The sequence below is a fragment of the Coturnix japonica genome, chromosome 9, assembly GCF_054131305.1.
Source record: "Coturnix japonica strain WE chromosome 9, WE-NBRP24, whole genome shotgun sequence".
Classification (NCBI taxonomy): domain Eukaryota; kingdom Metazoa; phylum Chordata; class Aves; order Galliformes; family Phasianidae; genus Coturnix; species Coturnix japonica.
This window is the reverse complement of record NC_140671.1, coordinates 4,092,183-4,112,525: the sequence shown is the minus strand read 5'-3', so window position 1 is coordinate 4,112,525 and position 20,343 is coordinate 4,092,183. Positions and strand designations below refer to the sequence as shown.

General features: G+C 55.7%; 1 protein-coding gene across 39 annotated transcripts in view; it reads right to left on the bottom strand.

Annotated features, from left to right (window-relative positions):
- NCOR2 (nuclear receptor corepressor 2) overlaps positions 1 to 20,343 on the bottom strand; it is a 153,000-nt gene that overhangs the window by 14,061 nt on the left and 118,596 nt on the right. For all 39 annotated transcript variants that reach the window (XM_085555566.1, XM_085555580.1, XM_085555561.1 and 36 more), the window contains 14 exons: positions 19,352 to 19,910; positions 16,269 to 16,389; positions 15,310 to 15,526; positions 11,523 to 11,678; positions 11,013 to 11,152; positions 10,836 to 10,941; positions 10,127 to 10,231; positions 9,465 to 9,568; positions 7,592 to 7,742; positions 4,781 to 4,930; positions 4,281 to 4,367; positions 3,588 to 3,865; positions 2,293 to 2,656; positions 144 to 371 (listed from right to left, as the gene is read on the bottom strand). In XM_085555566.1, coding sequence (XP_085411692.1) covers positions 144 to 371; positions 2,293 to 2,656; positions 3,588 to 3,865; positions 4,281 to 4,367; positions 4,781 to 4,930; positions 7,592 to 7,742; positions 9,465 to 9,568; positions 10,127 to 10,231; positions 10,836 to 10,941; positions 11,013 to 11,152; positions 11,523 to 11,678; positions 15,310 to 15,526; positions 16,269 to 16,389; positions 19,352 to 19,910 — 2,766 coding nt within the window. The remainder of the gene's footprint in view (positions 1 to 143; positions 372 to 2,292; positions 2,657 to 3,587; positions 3,866 to 4,280; positions 4,368 to 4,780; positions 4,931 to 7,591; positions 7,743 to 9,464; positions 9,569 to 10,126; positions 10,232 to 10,835; positions 10,942 to 11,012; positions 11,153 to 11,522; positions 11,679 to 15,309; positions 15,527 to 16,268; positions 16,390 to 19,351; positions 19,911 to 20,343) is intronic.

The window sequence follows — 20,343 nt, the reverse complement described above, 5'->3', positions numbered from 1 at the left end:
GAAATGATGCAGCGTTCCCTAAGGAATGGTTTCTGGGAGGTTTCTCATCTACCACAACTAAACCTAGAGCAGTGCTTTTGCTTGGCACAACTTTAGGTTTTGGAGCATAATCCCAAGACAACCATCCCCCCTGCCAACGGTACCTGCTTCCAGTTGGATTCCCCTCGGGATGGCAGCAGGGTCAAAAGCCAGCGGGATGTGTCCTCGGTACAAATCCACCCCGCTCACACCACGCAGCAGGTGCTCGTAGGGGGAGATGGGGTGGTGGTGATCGGGCACGGGGGCATGTGGAGACTTGGAGTTGGTGAGCTCTCTCGATGTGGGGGTTATTTTTCTGTCCTGGGACACTGGCTTCCCAGCAGTGATGCTCCCTGCAGCGAGCAGAAGGAAATGAGTCAGAGACCCAGCACCGCAGCCAAGCCATGTCTCTGAGGGGAGCCTTGAGCCAAGTGTGTCCTCAGGGGACGCCCACAGCTCTCCCTGAACTCGAGGGACCTTTCCTCTTTGCTGTGCTGCCATGCCACATTACACCACTAACACCAAGGCAGCCAAGCCCTGGTTGCACGCAGGAGAAGCCTGTTCCAACCCATCTGTGCCCCATGAGACATAGAGAGGGGCTCCCACCCTCCACTGCCTGCGTCACACTCAGCCTGGACCTCTCCCTTTGGCATCCCACTCTCTCCTTCTAGCATTCAAACTGTCCCATGAGCACAGGACTGGGACAGGGCAGAGGTACCAGGTGCAGCACACTGGGCTTTGCTATGATAGCACTGAATATGGTCCTGCAGGACCCATACCAGCCCTGTGCATGGTTCAGTGCAGCATCTGCACAGGGAGAGACAGACAGATGGCCTAATTCTCCATCCCCAGAGGGAGGACATGCACAAGCCATTCTTCCAAGTGGGGAGTGGAGCCACAGATCCAAGGAGCAGTAGGACAGGACTTTCCCATTCCTCCACCTTGTGCAACCTGCAAGTTGCAGGCAGCGTTTTGGGGATGTTTGCTATATGTGCACCCAGCAATGGAAGCCAGCAGCCCCAGAAACTCCCGGCCACAGTGACGAAACACAGTTCAGAGGGTTCAGGCACCAGCTGCCCTGTCAGCTCTTGCCCAATGCTCACAGAGAGGTTGGAGAAATGTCAGGGTCTTCTCTTGGCTCTCCCAACCTGTGCTGGACATTGGTGGCACTTCTCACTCCACCCGGGACAAGGGTCACCAGTTCACAGCTGTAACAACAGCGTGGACAGCAGCTGACAGAGCCACCTCAAAGCAGCGTGAACACAGTTCTCTTGCACCAGAAATGAGCCCAGAACCATTCAGAAAAAGAGCCAGCCCATGCCTTCCCATGAGCCCAATGATGCACGAATCCGCTTCCCTGCTGGTGTTCTGCAGAAACGCTTGTTTTCCCCTTGGGATCCCTCCCTACAGCCTGGGCCTCCCTCATGCCATCCTCACCATATGTGCAAATCTCATCAGCCACAAAGCAGCTGAAGGCTTTGCCAAAGTGAAGGGCCTCACTGGAAAAACAGCAGAGCAAAGGGATGACCCTAGAGACCCCAAATGTGCCCAGAGCCTTATCATTTGGCTGTGAGTGATGCTGGAGGGTTTTTGGAGAGCTCTGCATCCCAAATTCCTTCAGGGGAGCTGCATCCTGGCATTGGTTTTTGGCAGGCTGCGGTGTCTTGTGCTGCACACCCCCAAATCATAAGACTGTTGGTGTAGGACAAGGATTTGCAGGTGGGAGATGCAAACATCCCCCAAACACTGCCAGGGAGCTGGAGGAAAGCAATGCCCCCAGGCTGCTGCAGTTACCCATAGCTAGCAGGCAGTGTCCTATGGAACAGGATCTGAATTCCCTCTCACCATGCTGTAGTGTCAGGGACCTTCTGTGCTCTGGTCTGTGTGCATCCCAGCAGATCACTGCACATCTCTATGGGCGCAGAGACCCACTTGTGCGAGGTGAGGTGCCTGGGTGCAGAGGTGATGAATAAACACACCACGTTTCCATTCCATTTTACCATATTGGTGAAAAAAGGGAAAATCCACTCCATGAGAGCACTGATCTCCTGACCACCTTCAGAAAGAGGAGTGCCCAGGGCCAAGTCTGGCACAAGGAAGACTCTCAGAAGGGCAGCAGCCCTCGCTCCCATGAGTCAGCCTTGGCTGCAGGCAGGAGTGGGTGCTGAAACAGAACAGGTCAGACAAGCACTTGCTGGGAACAGGTGAGGTCAGCACTGACTTCCCACGTGCCCTGCTGTAAATCCCAGCATCAAACACGAAGTTGGCAGTTACCTTCATGCTGCCGTGGCGTGGATTCCCTTGTGGAGACCGGAGACCCTCTGTGCAAGTGGCTGCTGAACGCCGTGCTGTGCCCAGCCTGGTGGTCCTCATAGGCGAGGGCACTTTGATGGGGCTTTCCTGGCTCAGGCACAATCACAGGAGCTCCTCTGGCAATTGAGCCACCCGAGTTGGTCACCGGGCTCGGCCTGTTTTTCAGGCTTTCTTCATAAGCTCTCTCCAGATTCCTTGGATCTTGTATGACATCCAGTGAGTGCACAGAGTGAAAAGTCCTCCCAGGGCTGCCAATGATGGACCGCACGTCGTGCTTTTTGGTACTCGATGAGGAAGAACCGCTGTCGTACTTCAGTGGGGTACCCTGGGAACACAAGGCACATGGGGTGTCAAAGGGGCATAGAGCAGAGCAGGGTGATCACATCATAGAGTCATGGAGGTTGGAAAAGATCATTAAGATCCCCAAGTCCAACCCCAGCCCTTCCCTTCCATGCCCACCAGCCATGTCCTTCAATGTTCTTGATCACCTGCAGGCATGGTGACCCCACCACTTCCCTGGGCAGCCTGTGCCAGTGCCTGACTGCTCTTTCTGAGAACAATTCCTAATATTCAACATCCCACCAAGCTTCAGTGGGGCTCACACTTCCTGCTCCAGTAAGTCAGTACAACAGAGACATCGGTTCAGTTGGTCAAATGGCAAGAGCCATCCGCAAAGCAGAGACAGCAGCACCACACGGAAACGGGCAGGGCGGAGTGCCCGTTCTGCATGTCTTGTTGTGCTCCAACAAGATGGAGATGAGTCACCACCGAAGGCTGGCTGTGCCCATCACGCCTCTCCTACACATGCCATGGAATGAGGTAGGTCTGCGAGGTGCCATGGGAACCTTGCAAATATTTGCAGCCCAACAGGAGACAGCATGCCACACTTCATCCTAAATACTGGCCTTGCTGAATTGACGCTTGCCCGTACAGGGAGGAGACCAAGGCTGTGCACAAACAGAGTCGCAGCTGCTGAGGGCACCATGTTGACTTTGGCCTTGAACATGAGCCAAATGCGTCTGCTCCAATGTGTGTGGACAGGACATCGCCTGCTCAGCATGCTAGGGAGCTCTGAGATATTGCATTTAGCCACTGGAGGATGGGAAAGGGGAACCCAGACCCAGGCAGAGCCTATCTACTGATCGCTGACCGAGCCCTAAAGGCCCCCTTCTCCCCTTTTTCTTTGGAAGCAGTCACCTACAAGCACAGCAGGCTGAGTAGGTCTGAGCCCACCTACTGCTCATCCATGTGCTCACCTGTGTGATGGAGCCTTCCTTCAGAGGCCTCGCCAGAGAGATGTCCGGTGTCCGCCTCAGCTCCTCTCGGGGGATCTCATGGATTGACCTCCCTGCTTCCTTCACTGTGGCCACCAGGCCTTCGTGGGCTGGCTTCATTTTCAGGGGAGTAAGGCCCTCATGAGACCTGACCTTGTACGCGTCAGATAAGTCCCGTGGTGGAGTGTTTTCCCTCTTGAGCTGTTTGGCTTCTCTCCTGAGGTAGTCCTCATGGGCCTCCACGTAGGACCGAGGTATTCCTGCCCCAAGACAAACAGATGGTGATTCCCAGCCACACACCGGATGCTCCCATCCGGATGCTCAGTCTAAGGGGCTTCCAGTCAACACATGTAACTCAAGGGCTGCTATTCAACCCAACACACATGCAGCTACATCACTGATGCAACAGGACTCTCCACAACCACTTCCTGGGCTCATTTAGTACCACTTTCAGCCTCTTTGTGCCAGTCAAGGGGAACGTTACTCCTGACTTTGCTGAAAGTTTAGGCTGGTAGAAACTGAGCACAACTGAAAATCTCTCATACCTGCATCTGGACCCCAATACGTGCACTGTGGGCTCCTCCTGCCCTAACCTGACCACAGGAACAAGGGGCTGTGTCTGTGAGAACACCCCACGTTACTGCTGGCCATGGCCCTGCCCTGCTGCAGCCTCACCTTGTGTGATGGAGCCCCGGATGTGGTGCTGCTCCTTCAGGTTATGGGGACTGTGTCTGTCTGGAGGGATGGCTCGACCCATGAGACCTACAATAGATCACAGGGGGAAACTTGGGTTGTGGCACAGAAGTTCATATAAAACTAATGTACAATGATCTCTAAGGTCCCTTCCAACCCGCACGAGACTATGATACTATGATACTATGACAGTGTTGCCAGGATGCTGGGGAGGAAAAGTATCAACAGTTTCTAAATGAGTTGATTTCTCTTTTTTAACACGTGCTTCCGTTTTTGTAGTCCTGAAATTGGTACACCAGGACAGAAGCCAAAGGCACACACAGGCTGGTCTGCGCCCTCTGTACTGCCATGCTGTCCTGCTGGGATGTGCAGTGGGGTCCCAGCAAACCACAGCCAGGCATGGGAAGGTGTGTTATATAGGCAAGAGACAAGATGGGGTCTCTGCAGACACAGCGTGGGTTAAAGGCTTCCCCCATACCTACCTTCAATGCTGGCTGACAGCGGATCCCGGGTCAAGCCACGGCTGATCCTCCCCTCCATCATATCGTAGGTCCGCTTGGTTCCCGTGGGCTCATGAGAAGCTCCTGAGCTCCTACTGTCTTCTTTGGGACACTGAGAAGCAGCAACCCCACCTGGGATGGGAACAGCAAGAAGCACCGTCAGACCCCATCCAACCAACAGCCACCACTTGGCAACGCAAGAAACGCTGCATGAGGTTGGCTTCCAAGAAATCCAGCTGCTGGCTCTCCCCTCCCTGCCTGCTCTCATTCCAGATCTGTGCCTCCTGTGTGGGTAGAGCATCCGCCCCACCGCGTCCCGCTCCCTCCCTGATGCAGGCAGGGGACAGCTCAGGGCCAACCCCCGTGTCAGCAGCTGTACTTCCACTGAGCTCAACCCTGTGGTTCCGGGGAGTTTTGCTGTTTGTTTTCAGTTTTATTAGACACCTACTGTTTGGGATCCTCTCCAGTCTTAACATTTGCCGAGACACTCCCTGGGTGAGAAAAACAAGAGAGGGGAGAGGCAAAGCAGAGAGTTCCTTTGAAACAGCAATGAGTGCACACGAGGACTGGGACAGACAATGAAAATCCCACACCACAGTGATGGGGCAGCACAGCAGCAATTGCAGAGCACAGACCGTGTGCTCACCCGAACCTGGAGCCAGTTTCTCTGCCAACTGGAGCCTGTTGTGTGCAGGGGGTTGTATACAGGGGTAGTTCAGCCCTGAGCCTTCAATCCAGCTTCATTCAAGGGCAAAGATCCGGGGGCGCTGCTCAGAAAGCAGCAAGCACTGCACGCAGCCACTCCCCCAGCACAGCACATCTGTGCCCTGCAGAGGGGATGTGGTCCCCTTTGTACTGGGGAAGGAGAGAGACTGAACAGAAAGAAAACCACTCCAGAGCCACGTCCCTGCCTCGCAGCAGCCATCCGCAATCATATGCAGAATGAGAATAACCAATCTAGCACAATTCAGCCCGCACATGCTGCAGGATCTCGCCTCATTACGGCTCTTTTATTTTAAGCACCCTCATGACACTAAAGAATTTGCAATTTTTTTTCGGCTTGCCAAAATTCATCATCAACAACAATTTCATTTTTCTCACTTCTTTTTTCCCCGTTGTTTGTTTGTTCACTATTTAACTCTTTGGCTGCAGGAAGGAGCCGGGCAGCGGGGCTGGGCTGCAGGGCAGGGATGGCTCAGGGTGAGATCGATCCTATTGAGCACGTAGGAGGGAAGGCATTAATCGCTCTGTACCCCACAGAGCAGGAAGAGAGGAGATGGCTGCAGCTGGGTACTCCAAGCCCCCATGAAGGAGATGGAAATAGCTGCTTGCACAACACGTCCCAGAGAGCTTCCTGCGCCCTGCCTGGCACCAGCACTGCCAACTGTCCCAAAGGGTGCACAGACACAAGCCTGTGTGGTGACACCTCTTATCTGGGACAGAGTTGACAGCAAGCATGAGAAGCTGTGGGATGAGGAGGCTTCCAGACAGCTTAGCCCTGTCCTCAGAGTCCCTGCAGCCACACACGGGGACGTGGAACAGCCAGAGCCCAGCAGCTTCCTCCGAGGGCTGGGCTGACCAGCAGGACAAAAGCAGCTCCTGCCCTCTTAGTGCTGCAGGTATATGAGCACAGCATCGAGAGCAGGATCTGGTCCTTACTCGTCTCTGTAAATCTGACTCAGAAGAGAAGTGATGCAGCCCCGTGAGATGGCCATGCCATGCCAAAGCCAGAGCCCAGTTCCAACTGCTTTTATCCCAGCCCAAGGCGAGCACAGCAGGCATTCCTGGCTTCACGGGAGATGAACATCTGCTTATTTCCCATGGAAGCCACCAAAGCCTGAAGACGAGCCCTTATGGGCAGCGCTGCTGCCTGCTGAGCAGGCACAGAGGCACAGAGCAGCTGTTGGCTGCGTGCTGATGCTGCTAACACAGCTCCAGTGCTTCCCGTGGCAATGTTCCTGTGCAGGGGGTCTGAGTGCAGCATCTGCAGGGTGTGCTGAGCCCTCCCGAGAGCAGCACTGTCCTCAGTGCAGCCACTGGCCAACATATGCTTTGGCAGTTCTGCATCTCACTGCTCTCTGGGCAGCCGGGGGTCAGCACACTAACAAGAGGAACCTCCATCCTGCCCCGGAGCCAGGGGAGCTGGGGGCTGACTCATTGCCAATCCCTAATGCAATTCAATCCATGTCACAACGTGCCAGTGCTGTCCTTCCCAACACACAGGACTGAGCACCAGCAGCCGGAGGCACAGGAGCCCCAGTATGGCACACAGACAGCTCTGTGAGCAGGGCTGCATCTGTCTGTGCTGCTGAGTGTGCTGTGCTGCTCTGCTGCTGGCTGTCACACAGCCCATGTGGGAAGGACACAGGGCCAAGCTCTTGATGGACAGTGAGACACCAGCTCCCATTTGCCACGGGGAAACGGAGCCACGGTGCTGCTGGGCCCAAGGCATCCCAAGGAGGAAGCCTGATGTCCCAATGTCTTTAAGCCAAGCTATCTGACTTGCCTCCACCTCACACACTCTCTAGCCTCCACCTTGGCCTAAGACCTTGGGGATCCTCTTTTGGCACAGAACGCCAATAAAACCATGACTAAAGCAAGAGGACAACATGAGACAGAGGGAAACCCAGCTGTAGGGAGGTGTGGTGGAGTGTAAGAGAAACCACACTGGAAGTGAATCCATGAGGTCATCCCACCTCACCTCATGGCCTTTCCCCACGCAGCTCCTGACTCCCAACACGGCTGCACAGCCCTCCTGCACTTGCCCCCAAAAGGCAGAGGGTTGCGACTTACCGTCATAGGACAGCACGTGGCCTTTCTTCCCCTCGTAAATGACATGTCCCTTTGGCATGGCATCCTCTCTCACTTTCTCCGCTCTGCTGGGGCTGTCTTCTCCGATTATCCTGGTAATGGTTCCTTTGTACAGCACTTCTGCCGGGGTGCCCTTGGAAAGCCACCAAGATCCATATTTAACAGTGTCACAAGCAATTAAGCAAGCAGCGCGCTCGCACACAGGAACACTCTGTTCCACCGGGGAAGCTGAGCGGAGGAGAGCGCGCCCGGCCTCCGCTTCCTGACAGCCATCAACGAGAAACCTGCGGCTTAATTATTGATGAGGACAATAACGAGGAGCGGTAAGGAGGTACGTGAGTGGAGATGGCTGCTGGGAAGAGGCAGGGGTGAGGACAGCGTGGGGATGGCAGGCACTGTGCTCCATAGGGCTCCCAGAGCTGGGTGTCCTTGGAGATGTCGCAGCCCATTAACACCCCTCTGCCATCACAACCTGCTTGGTGCCAAGTGGGAACAGGCACTGTGGGACCAGCAGTCTCCTTACCCTGTGGCAGGGAACACCGGTGATGACTGACATGCACCCACTCTGAGCCTAAATGGCCCAACAGAAGGAGAGTTAGAAACATCAGCTCTGTCGGTGTTTTGAGATCCTGCAGTGTTTCCCTACTCCACAAAGCCATCTGAGCAGCAGCAGTCCACACAACCCCCAGACTCAGTGCTTTGACTGCTGGCGTGCAGGGTACACCCAGTGCTGGTGTTCCCAGCCCCAGGTAAAGTCATCTTCCTTCCGTGGACGTGCTCAGAGGGGATTTGAGAGCAAGTGATGACAGATGGCTTCAGAGCACAGACCATCTATTCAAGATCTGCCTCCTGCAAACTGGATGAGTAATGTGAGATCAAATATCAGTGACAGCGCTGGGGGCTGCTGCAGGGCCGGGCGCACCGTCTGCACATCAGGGATGGCAATGCCCTCTCACACGGGGCTTGGTACCTTCATTCCCAAGCCAAACAAAGGAACGCAGATGGATCAAATAGCTGGATGTAGCAAAGCATCTTAAACTCTGCTGCTCTAATTCACTGTCTGAATTAGTGCTCCAGGCCCTCCACGCCTGCCCATCACTGATGCAGGGGCACGTATGGGGCTGTACTGCTCTGCTGTGTCACTCACAGCCCTGGCAGCTGCTGGATGTGGGGCACCAGGCAGGAGAAGCTTTTGCTCTGAGCCAGGATTTAGGTGGAGGTCCCTGGGGCCAAAAGGGACACGGTCACCCTACTTGAGAGAAGCAGGCAAAAATCTGAGCACGAGTGGCTTTAAATAGCTGAATGATGGCCAGATAAAATCCCCAAGGGAAACAGATGACTTTTTTTTATGCTCTCCGCTCCGTAACCAGATGAGCAATAACTCACGCTGCAAAAACTATCGCCCGCTTGCCAGCTGCTCTTCTAAAGATGGATGGTGGAGATTAAGGCCAAAGCATCATTCTGCTCAAGAGAGCCCTTGGGCAGGACCCACAGCGCAGCACAGTGCTGGCAGCAGAGCTCGTTACCTGACATGCACCCCGCAGCCTCCCCCTGCCTCTGCCTAGGCAGAGCCTTCCACCCATCTCCTCCTCCTCACCACTTCTTGCCCTGGCAGGATTACATTCTCAGAGCCATTTAAAGCTGCTTTTGCTTGCGTTCCTGACAGCTACTAAATTCAATGGGGGAGCTCAGACGTGCATTGCTGCTTGCTAAGCTCTGCCCTTCTCACAGAATGAGGCTGGTGCCATACAAGGCTGAGGCTGTCTGCAGGGGATCTCTGTTGCTCAGTACCCGTGCCATGTGCCCAATGAGAAGCACCCAGGTAAGCAAAGCCCGACAGAGACGAGGGACCTACATGTGTGATGGAGCCTCGGTACGTGATGGGCGACTCTGGAGGGGGTCTGGATGTGGGTGTCCCCTTGGTGATGCTCCCTCCTGAGGCAGAGCTGAGGGATGTACCTGCAGGACACAAAGGTGGTGAGTGGGAGGCAAGGATTTGTGGTCAGCTAAACAAGTGTGGGAAGCGCTCCAGGAGATGTCACCTTGCAGAGCTCTCCCCCACCCTGTACCCCAAGGGATGCAGCCATGGGGCTGGGAGGTGCAAGGAGCTGTTATTTTGAAGCTCCCATCTCCCTGCTGCATTCACTGTGGGTCTGGGCAGATTGATGGGCCTGGGAGAAAGCACAGCATGTCTCGGCTCCTCCTGATGCGATCAGAGATCTCCAGAGAGATGCAGCTCAGGGTGGTGTGAGTTCATTTGTGTGTTATTTGTGCTGGGCTGGAGCCAAGGCACAGTGCACTCTGCATATGGCTGCACAAACCTGGGAGAGCTCACAAACCAGAATTACTTAAATCATGTAAAAGCAACACCTTTGTATTTATTTTCCCCTGAACAGCCATGGGGTAAGAAAAAAGGGGAAACCCAGAAATCTCCCCAGAAGCCCCATGGCAGCCACAGGCAGCGTGGCAGTGGAGCATCCCCCTCCCTCCCACACCAGGGCACAGCTGCATGCTCACCCCGCAGGACGGAGCCCTCTGAGGCCGGCTGCATCACCAGGCTTTCAGGCTGGCTGGCCTGGCTTCTGGGAGAGAGTTGTTCCTGCTTTACTCCAGGAAAAGGCACTGGAAAACATGAGACACAGGTCAGTGTGGCTTTCATCTTCTCCAGCCTCCTGCTGGCACCTCCTGTGCTCATGGCCATCCATGTCCCTTCAGGGGTTGCAGCGTGGGGCTGGCATGATCCCCTCCAGATGTGGCCCCTTATCTCCTTCTACAGTAAATAAATGCTTCCAAATATGCAGACTAAGCACTTTCTTTGTTCACTTCAGGCCATTCACTCTTTATCCTACCAGCCTGAGGAGTGGCAGCAGATTTCCTTCCTTCAATCCCAGGTAGTATTTATAGCCTGGGAAGTGCTCCTGACCAAACTGTGCTTTCCTACACTGCACATATGGAACCACAGAATCTTTACAGTTAGAAAAGACAACTAAGGTCATCTAGTTCTCCCACCAACCCACCCCACTGACCCTCACTGCCATATCTCCATGGTTCCTAAACACCTCCAGGGACAGACAGGGACTCTACCCACTTCTCTGGGCAGCCCGTGCTGATGCCTGGCTTTGCTCTCCCAAAAGGCCACTCCTTCCATTCTTGGATCAAGTCTGTTCCTTCTGCACTTCATTGCCATGTCCTGCAAGACAGCATCCTTCACCCCCACATTCCTTACCCAGTTTCTTGGGATCCATTGTCAGTGGCAGGCCCATGGTGATGGAGCCGACGGGAACCTTTGCGTGCTCAGAGCTGTAGGGTGTGTGGAGCTGGATGGGCATTCCCTGCAGTGTGAGAGGGGAGGTCAGGGGGCGGCCCCGCCATGTGTCCCCACTGCCCACACCCAACCCCGTACCTGGGAGATGGAGCCGACAGGTCTCTCCAGCACAGAGGGGTGCTTGGTGGAGGAGATGAGGGGAGGAGGGTTGGAGATGCCCGCCAGCCTCTGCAGCCCTGAGCGGGAGCTCTCGTGCAGGTTGAGCGGGATGGGGTGTCCTGTGTGGGGAACACGAGCGTTAGCATGACCAAGGGAAAACAATGGGCAAGTGAGAGAGCAGAGCATGAACAGGGTGACCCTGCTCCAGAATCCAAGCAGCACAATCGCTTTGAAAACCACTGTTATAGTTTGAATTATTGCCTCTTCCCCTTTGGTTCTATATCCAAGATATGTGCCCTCCAGCCAGAGAAGCACAGCAGAGTGAGGGCTGAAATCCCCATGATGGCACCAAGGGTGGTTCAAGGAGAGCTCACAGTATCCCGGGACAAATAACATCCCTAACACACCCTGGTGGGATTCAGGAGCCCTGCCTGCCACCCTCAGCTCTGCTCCCCGCCCTGGGACAGGGCACCACGTGATCTCACGTACCTGGTGGGTTATACTGGAACAGGTGGGGCTCAGCCTGAGGAGAGGTTTTGATCACATCCCGGGAGTACGACAGGACGGGGGGCCAGCATGAGGTGGGCGGCAGCTCTGTGCCCAACTTCTGAGCCTCTGCGATAGATGGGAAATGCACGGACTTCTCTGCAGAGAAAACAGACACAAACACTTTGCTCAGCGGCGACCCACAGACTGATGGGCAGAGAAGATTCAGCAAGCAGGTGAAGCCACAGACATCCATGTGGAGGTGAAACAACCCTCCCCAGGCTCACACTCCTAACTGGTACCACCAGGGGCTGGCTCACCAGTGACAACTCATTTGCAGCCTGCTGGAGAGGCCAGAAAGAAAGGCATCAGCTTGTTGGATGGCGAGGGAATAATGCACAAATGTTCTACCAGCACCTGGGACAAGTGTGCTTTACTAGAGAGTCAAAGGCAAATGAAGATCAGGACAGGCTCTGCGGGATGGCTGGATGCCTCCTTGCTGCCCAGCAGCTGGGTAGGAGGCAGAGCAGCTTCAAGTTGTCTGGCTCAGGTGTACTGGATGCCAGGCTGGGTTCACCCCAACTGCAAGAAGGTTGATCCAAGGCCAAGAGGTGCCTGGTGATGGAGGAGCCTTTCTCTCTTGACCTGAGCACCCAGTGGGGTGCAAGAAAAGAGCTTTATCCGTGCCAGCTCCATCCCAGGTGAATCCTCACTGAGTATGCTGTGCTAAGCAGACAGATGAGGCCGCCTTTTTGGAACAGATCCCAGGCAGGTTTGGTAGGATTTGCTTTTAATCAATAAACGCTTAATTTTGCACTGCCCTTCCTTGCCAGACCCACCGGCGTAACGTCTGCATCGACCAGAAATCAGAAGCTGGGCAGTAAACAATGGCAGTCACAAGCGCACCCAGCCCTTACCCATCAATTTCTGATAAAAATAGATGCCTGAATCCTGCTAAGCCTAATAATAGGGCAAGTAGATTATCAGAGGCCCAATTTAATGAGGCTTTACTGCATTATCATTATTAATGCTCAGTGTACTCAGAAGCTGGGAGATTATTCTTGTCCTCTTTGGTGAGGCAAGAAATCCATTCTCGGTACACCGAGGTGTCTGAGCATCTTTGCTCCTTAAGGTCCCAGCTTGGATCCCAAAGCATTCCCTGATCTTCTCCCAGCTCCCAGGGGCTGATCTGGGGGCTGGAAGGTGTTGGGATGTCGGGGCTGGAAGGTGCTCTCCCAACCACAGCCCCACACATCCCATTTGAGCCACATCCTCCTCGGCCCCATGGTGTCGTTCCCTCCCCTCTGCGCCTCTGGGGCTGTGAAATGTGGCCAGTTCCTAATTGCCCCCACATTAGAGGGCGGCTATAACTCAGCCGGCTTTGATAAAATAGCACTTACGCGGGGAAGAGAGAGTTCCTATAACCGTTTATCAAACCCCTGGAATCGAAGCGAAGGAGTCAGAGTTTATATGATCCGTCATCCAAATTAATGCTCTTGGCTCTCCATCTCCTACAAAGGCCAACTGAAACCCAACTAAATCAACACGAAACCGCCTGCTTTCCAGCCGCTGTGATAACTGAAGATATGCCCGAAGGCAATGGGGAGGGGGTCGGGGTGGGGGAGAGATCTGTCTGCCCAACAGTGAGACCCGACGGGGCTGCGTGGCGCGTCCTGCCTGGGGTCGGGGAGGCACGGCAGGGGCCTGGCTGCCCTCCAAGGCGATACTGTCCCAGCCAGGGGCCGCAAGGCAGCCAACGCCTCAGCCAGGATGTGTGCAAGACTTTGCTTTGAAGCGGAGCCAAAACGGTGCGAAGGACGCTGATCCCCGCAGCGGCTGTGAGAGCTGAAGCTCTTATCGAGCGGGGCCTCAGCAGGCTGGGGGCAGTGGGAGGACCTGCTGCTGCTTCTCGCTAAGGCTGCCCCAATGGAGGGCTGCGGGGCTGAAGCCTCCTGTGCAGAACAATTATAATAACATAGAATAGCCTGAGTTGGAAGGGATTCATAAAGGATCATCGAGCCCAACTCCAGTGCGATGTGACAGCACAATAGCCCAAGTGTGGAGACTTGAAGCTCCATCCGGATGCAGGGGAAGGAAGGGGCTCCCTTGGCACACAGATCTCACAGCACCGTCTGGATCTCGCCAGCCCTGAATCTCGCAGGCTGGGTCAGCACTGAGCCATCATTTAAATCCACACCCATACTGAAACGGGGGCCTGGGCTCTTGGTTTCTCCCTTCGAGGTGACACTGAACACAAAGCTGCTCATTTTCACATGGAGATGCATTTACACCCCGAATACAGAAGGTTCCTATGGATCCATGTGCAACCCAGGCCTGTGGTGGTACCAGCACACAAGTGAGGATGAGAGGTAACGGCCTTAAGTCGGACCAGAAGTTCAGAGGGTGGTGAGGCTCTGGCACTGGCTGCCCAGGGAGGTGGTCAAGTGGGGATGTGGCACTGAGGGACGTGATCAGGGCTGGGTTTGGGATCTTAGTGGTCTTTTCCAGCCTTAATGACTCTGATTCATGGGTATGAAGGGTTTGGAGACCGTGAGGTGTTTGCTCAGTCACAGAACAGAGCAGTGCTCCTGTGCCACACAGCCCACTGGGAAGCTGAGCTGTGCAAGATCTGCACAGGACTGCAGTGAGGGAAGAGATCAAACCCAACTCTGCTCAGAGGGATGGGATCAGCTGGAGATGGCACTGCATGGGTGGCAGCACCGTGACTCATAGGAAACTCCCTGCTTTCAAGGTGAGCGGTCCCCTTCCTGGCTTCTATGCAAAACATTCTGGAGGGCAGATCCACACACAGTGCTATTTATTGTTTAAGGAAAGAAAGAAAATTTGGCAAAGACTCAGACACCAACTCCTTCTGCAAGCACATCCTTCTGCCCGATGGGATGTGGCTGCTGGAAGAACCCCGGGGCCAGGACACACAGCAGGGTGCTGAGATCCCAGCTGCCGGAGCTGAACTTGGGCACCCATTTACCAGCACAGAACACAGCTCAGAAGCAGGACCAGCCTCTTCCAGCCCCATCTCCCTGCACTTCTATCCCAGGACTAGGGGCAGCACCCACAAAGTCCAGCTTGCTGCTCCCCGACTGCACCACTGGTGACAACATCCCCATCTGCAGCGCAGGCTATGAGGGGCAGGGACGCAGATGTTGCACTGGAGCAGACTGACACTGAGATTAAAAACACATTCAGAGGATGGGCTCATCAGGACTTCCCGACTCTCCTTAACCTCGATCCCCAGGTGCTCAAGCTAATAACACTTGAGATGCTCAACGGTGGGAAACTCTGAATTGCTCATTAGGCAGCCAAATCGTATCAGAGCTGTTCCAGGGAGAAAGCACTGGGAATCTTTACAGGAACCTTCGGACTCCAAGTCACAGTATTAGCATTGATTTTAAATGAAATAATGGTCCCTGCTGAGCGTTAAAAGCATTCTTTATAAAAAGCCAGCAAGGTAGAAAAGAGCCATTGTGCCCAAAGCCCTGGCATGCCTCCAGGCCCCTTTGCTCTCAACTGAATGGCAGAGAGGCTAATAAAGGCAATCTTCACCTCCTCGGCGCTCGACACCAGCGCGGTGTTTGCCGTAGGCTCAGCGAGACATGATGTACTGTCTAACGAACACGGGAAATCAGCCGTGCCTCCCCGCTCCTGCTTCAAGGTGCTATTAAAGAGCTTTCAAGGGCTGAAGCAAATGTTGAGCTAAGAGCAGGAGAGCTGCCGGCCAAGCACGGCACGTTTCCTCACAGATAAACACACCGCCAGCACATTGCCCTACCTTCCTTGTCCACAGCAGTGGGGCTCCTGCTCTTCCCCCTCGGGCTGCTGCTTGGCTGCTGCTGCTCCTTCTCCTGCTGCTTGCTGGGGGGCACATCTTCGCGGGAGGATTCGTGGGCCTTTGTGATCTGCTGCTGGTAGAGGGCCAGGGCGTGGGGGGGCACCGGGGGCTTCACGCTTCCGCTCTGCAGGATCCCCTCTGAGAAACCTTCAGAAATCTGCAATAGGAGAGTAAGAGTTGAAGCCTGCCATGTGCTGTCAGCATCCCCAACAGCCGCGGGGACAGCGAGAGGCAGCTGCCCCATGGTGTGACCCAAAGCATGCTCCAGAGTTCACCAGGCACAGGAGACTGAAATGTCCCATGGTGAAGAGCATCAGCTCTGCTCTAGGACTAAGGATGCCCTGGATTAAAACCTCTAATCAGCAGCTAAGTGCCTGTGGCTTCAGCAAGAAGTTACACTACAACAGCCACATCTATGCTCTAACTGAGAGAGCACCTTTGGGTCTTCCCCAAAGTCTCCAACCCAGCACACGAGAGCATGGATTTCCTCTCCCCACCCTGCAAACACTGATGCTCTGGTGCTGACCCTGGAGAAACGATCAGTGTTTTCAGCACACGGCTGCTGGACAGCCTGAAAGGGGACACAGAAGAGCTTTCAGATGAAGAAAAGCATCAATGCATTTCACACGGTATCTTCAAGCACACGAGACCAAGAGAAGCACAGCCTGGGAGGGTGCTTGGTTGCTTTTTAAAGCAAAGGAGGCAGCAGTCACATGGCAGTGAGCAGCTTGTTCTGTCCAGACCTCCCACCACTTTCTGATAGAGGATCTTGAGGGACACTCGAACACTGCTGGCAGCCTCCAGCAGCTGGGAACACGTTGTGCACAGAGCACTTTGCCTGCACAGAGCTCCCACCACCCAACACAGGAGCTCAGCCCATTGCTGGTCCCAGCACTTACGATGGGAGGGATGGCAGCAGCACGCTGCTTCAGCTGCTTCAGGTCCAGTGGTTTCTGGGGTGAGGAGTTCAGCCTGGCCTCGCTGGCGGCATTGAGCAGGCTGGGCCGAGGGGACAGCAACCTGAGCACAGAACATGGGTTACATGGGGAACATTGCAGATGAACTACATGTCTGGGTGCTCTCCCACACCCTGCATCCCCCTGCTGAGCCTGGAGGACATCCCTGCCATCACTGGGGCCATATAGGACATCCCTGCCATCACTGGGGCCATATAGGACATCCCTGCCATCACTGTGGGACATGCGAGCATAGCAGGGCTGCTGGCCCTGTGAGCTGCTGCCTGCTCCCAAACCCCATTCAGATGCTGCAAGGCATATAGGTATCTCCACGTTCCCACCCGAGGGGATGGAGGCAGGCAAAGCCCATGGGCTACGAGGTGCCCAGCTCCCAGACCCTTGCTCAGACCCCAGGGCCGCGTCACTCCAGGACATCTCCACTTTCTCTCCCTCCCAGTTCTGAGTTGTTGAAGCCAGTACATCGTTTCTAAGTTTTACAGCTTGATTTGTTTATTTTAGCTGTTATTTCACTGCTCTTTTCAGCCTATAAATTTCAAGGTCATTCCACGCTCACCCTTGGATGAATAAACATGCGTGGCTGAGCCATGTGCGGGGAATAAATACACGGCTGTGCTGGGACTGCCCCAGCCCCACAGTGTGCAGTGCCTGGACTGGTGGCTGAATGGGTTCCCTGGAGATGGGAGCTCCTGCAGGACTGGGTTTAGGCACCCAGTGCTGGAGATGCCAACTGCTCTCTTGGAGCCTGACCTCCCACCAGCAGCAGGACAGGAGCGAGCTCTGCAGCACAGCAGCAGTGGATGGATGCTCTGCTCCATGAGGCACTGGAAATTTTGGGATTAAGCTTTGGGATGAACAGGGCTCTGCATCCTCCAACCTCCTTCAGCTTCTACGAGGGGCTGGTTGAACTGCCAGCTGACCCAACAACACACCATCCCACGGCCCATCCCAGGCGGCCCGAGCTCTATTCCTTGCATGCACAACCACTGTGCAAAGGCAACACAGCATCTCCTTGCCTCCCCACGCTGCAGATCTGCACCGGGGAGATGTGCGTGGCCTCACACACGCGTTCCCATCTGGCGTGACCTCCCACTGAACTGCGGTACTGGCAGTGCTAGCAGAGCCCTCCTACAGCACATGCTGCATGTAACCACAGACAACCCGCTGCCTCCTCCAGCCCTGACGAGCTCAGGCTGTGACTCCATCCCGGCACAAACCTCAGGAGCACCCAAGGTGGTCAGTGACCGCTGCATCCTTTGGGCACCCTCCATCCCCTGCTGTCCCTGGCACAGGTTGGGTACCCAGCCAACACCACCGGGTGGGTGGGTGAGCACTGCCCACGTGCCCAGCGCTGTCCCAGACGGGGTGGCCCACGCGGCATCCCCATCCCGCTCCTCGCCTCTGCCTGTGTGCTCGTGAGTCACACAGCACTGCAGTAACCGCCCGCGAGGATACACGGCAGCTGAAGCTCCGTGTCCCGCTGGGCTCTGCAGGCATGGCACCCCAACAGCACTGCCACCACCTGCACCTTACCAGCAGAGTGGTATCAGCAGTGACCATGCAGCAGATGAATGCCTGCTATGCTTAATATTCCTAGAAACTGGTAACTGTTTGACGAGCAGATAGACACTGACTCATGAAGGAGCCCGGGATGGAAATCTTGTTCCCAAGAAGATGTGGTTCTTTCACAGCTGGGAGCTGGCAAACGTGCTGCTGTCCCATTTGGGCTGGGTTAATGCTGGATGGGAGGCGTGGAGCCCTGCTGCTGGCCTCACTCCCTCTCATAGGGAGGCTTCTCCTGTCTGGGAAGGAGGAGAGGGCGGGGAGGGGTGGTGCTGGCCTCCTTCCACTGACAGAGAGCAGCATATAGCCAAGAGGCCCTGGCCTCACTGCATGGCCATGGCCAGCTGCATCACAGCATCCCTATCCCTGCCTCCATCACTGCCAGCAAGGGGCTGCTCCCATGGGCATGTGACAGATGGACGCTCCTGCAATTTGCCTCACTGCATCAGGGCCAGCACCCTCCTGGGTTACAGGTGGTACAGATGCATGATGGCTCCCTATCATCTTGTTCCACTGCTACACTTGGTTGCGTTGTAAATAGTCCCATGCATAGTGCAGCATTACAGCCTGACCAGCCCTTGGGGCACCCATCCCCTCCTGGGAGGCACACAGAACATCAGACATTGAACACTGGATGCAGGACACCAGCTTTGGCCCCAGCACCAGGACAAGAGCACAGAGGGGCTTCCATCCCTCCATGCCATGCAGGGGGGATCCAGGAGGTCCCTCTTGACCCAAGTGCCATGTGGATGGAGACACCAGAGAAAGCAACACTACAGGACACGTGTACTTATGTATATTAAATAAAAAAAGCAAAACAACAGGAAACCCTGTCCCATTTGTGAGGCTTTTGGGTGGGGAGGGCTCTATGGCCGTGCTGGGAAGGGACGGGAGGGGAACAGGACATTTATCCTCTGAAGAGCGGAGTGCTTCCCCTCCCTGTCCCAGGAGCAGCGCAGGACGGTCAGATGCTGGGGGGCTGTGAGGCTCAGGCCCCATTGCTGTTCCTGCAGTTCCTCATGTAGCCCTCACCACTCTGCTGCCTCATGACCAGGATGGGTATTTCACTTCTACAGACCCTAGCAAGATCTCTGCTGGGGCAGCAGCTCTCCCCTCTTGGCGCTGGGAACACGACTGCTCCCCTGCCAGCATCGACTCAGACAGAAGATCTGTTCCCAGCCCTGATCGCAGGCAGCCCAGTCTACGCCTCCGCATAACTCAGCTGTCCCCAAGGGCACGTCCCGCTCTGTTGCGTCACCCGCACGGGCTGTGAGCGGCAGACGCAGCAGTTCTGTGCCCAGCACCTGCCTGCAGCCACTGCCCAGGGACATTGCCATGGGCCCTGCGTAAGCGATTGCCAAAGGGCCGCTGCCACGCGAGGACACAGTCCAGAATGTCCCTGTGCCTGGGGAAGTGGTATTTCATGCACCTCTCCCCGCTCCTACCTGCTCTTGTCCATAGCATCCTGCTCGTCCATCTCATCTGCGCTGCAGGTTGCGCTTGAGTCACTGTCAGGGTTCACCCCTTGGCCTTTGCTGCCTTTATGGCCCTCCTTCTTCTCGGCCTTGGGCGTCCCCTCAGCCTCTGCCGTCCCCACGCTGCCGACACCACTTTCCACCTTCTTGTCATTCCCCTTGTCCTTCTCCTGGTCGTCTTCGCCCTCCTCCTTCACCTCGCTCTTGCAGGGCTCCTCGCTCGCCTTCTCCTCCGGCTCCTCCGTTTTCACCACGTCCACCACCAGCTCCTCCTGCGCCTTCTCCTCGCCGCCGGATGCTTTGGGGGCCTCCGGAGGAGGGCTGGCAGTGGGAGCAGGGTTGGTGGCGGGGGCGGCAGGGGCTGCAGCAGTGTCGGGGGGTGTGGGAGCCTCTTCCAACTTGAGCGCCGGTTCCCCGCCGGAGTCACCTCCCGGCCCGGGTGGTGCCTTGGCCCCGCTTTCGCCTCCCTCTTTGGCTTCGGGCCTTGGCGAGGGAATGCTCTCGGTGTCGGAGCTGTTATTTACTGCAGCTGAGAAAAGGGAAGAAATAAAAATAAGGATCGGGCTGAGATTCTCACTTCCCATACCGCTGCCTCCGCCCCCTCCCAAGGGAGGAGAACGCCTGCGCTCCGAAGAGAAGATCCCGGCGCTCGGAGCTGGGATCCCCGACAGCGGGGATGCACCCAGGGTCTCACCCCTCAAAACCCACTAAACCCATCCAACCCAGAGACCAAGTGAACACCCTGCCTGGATCTGCTGCTTGGCCCCGTTCCCTGGTGACCTCCGTCACCCATCACCCCACAGCTCGGCCTCGCTCCCAGAGCTGCTGCTGGCACGGCATGTGACTTATGGTGCCCATGTCCCCAGCTCTGCCAGCCCCGGGGCAGCTGGGGCCGGCCCAAAACACCGCGCCTGTTTGTTGCTGCTTAAGCCGCCAGTGGCAAAAGAAAGGAGGTCAGGGTC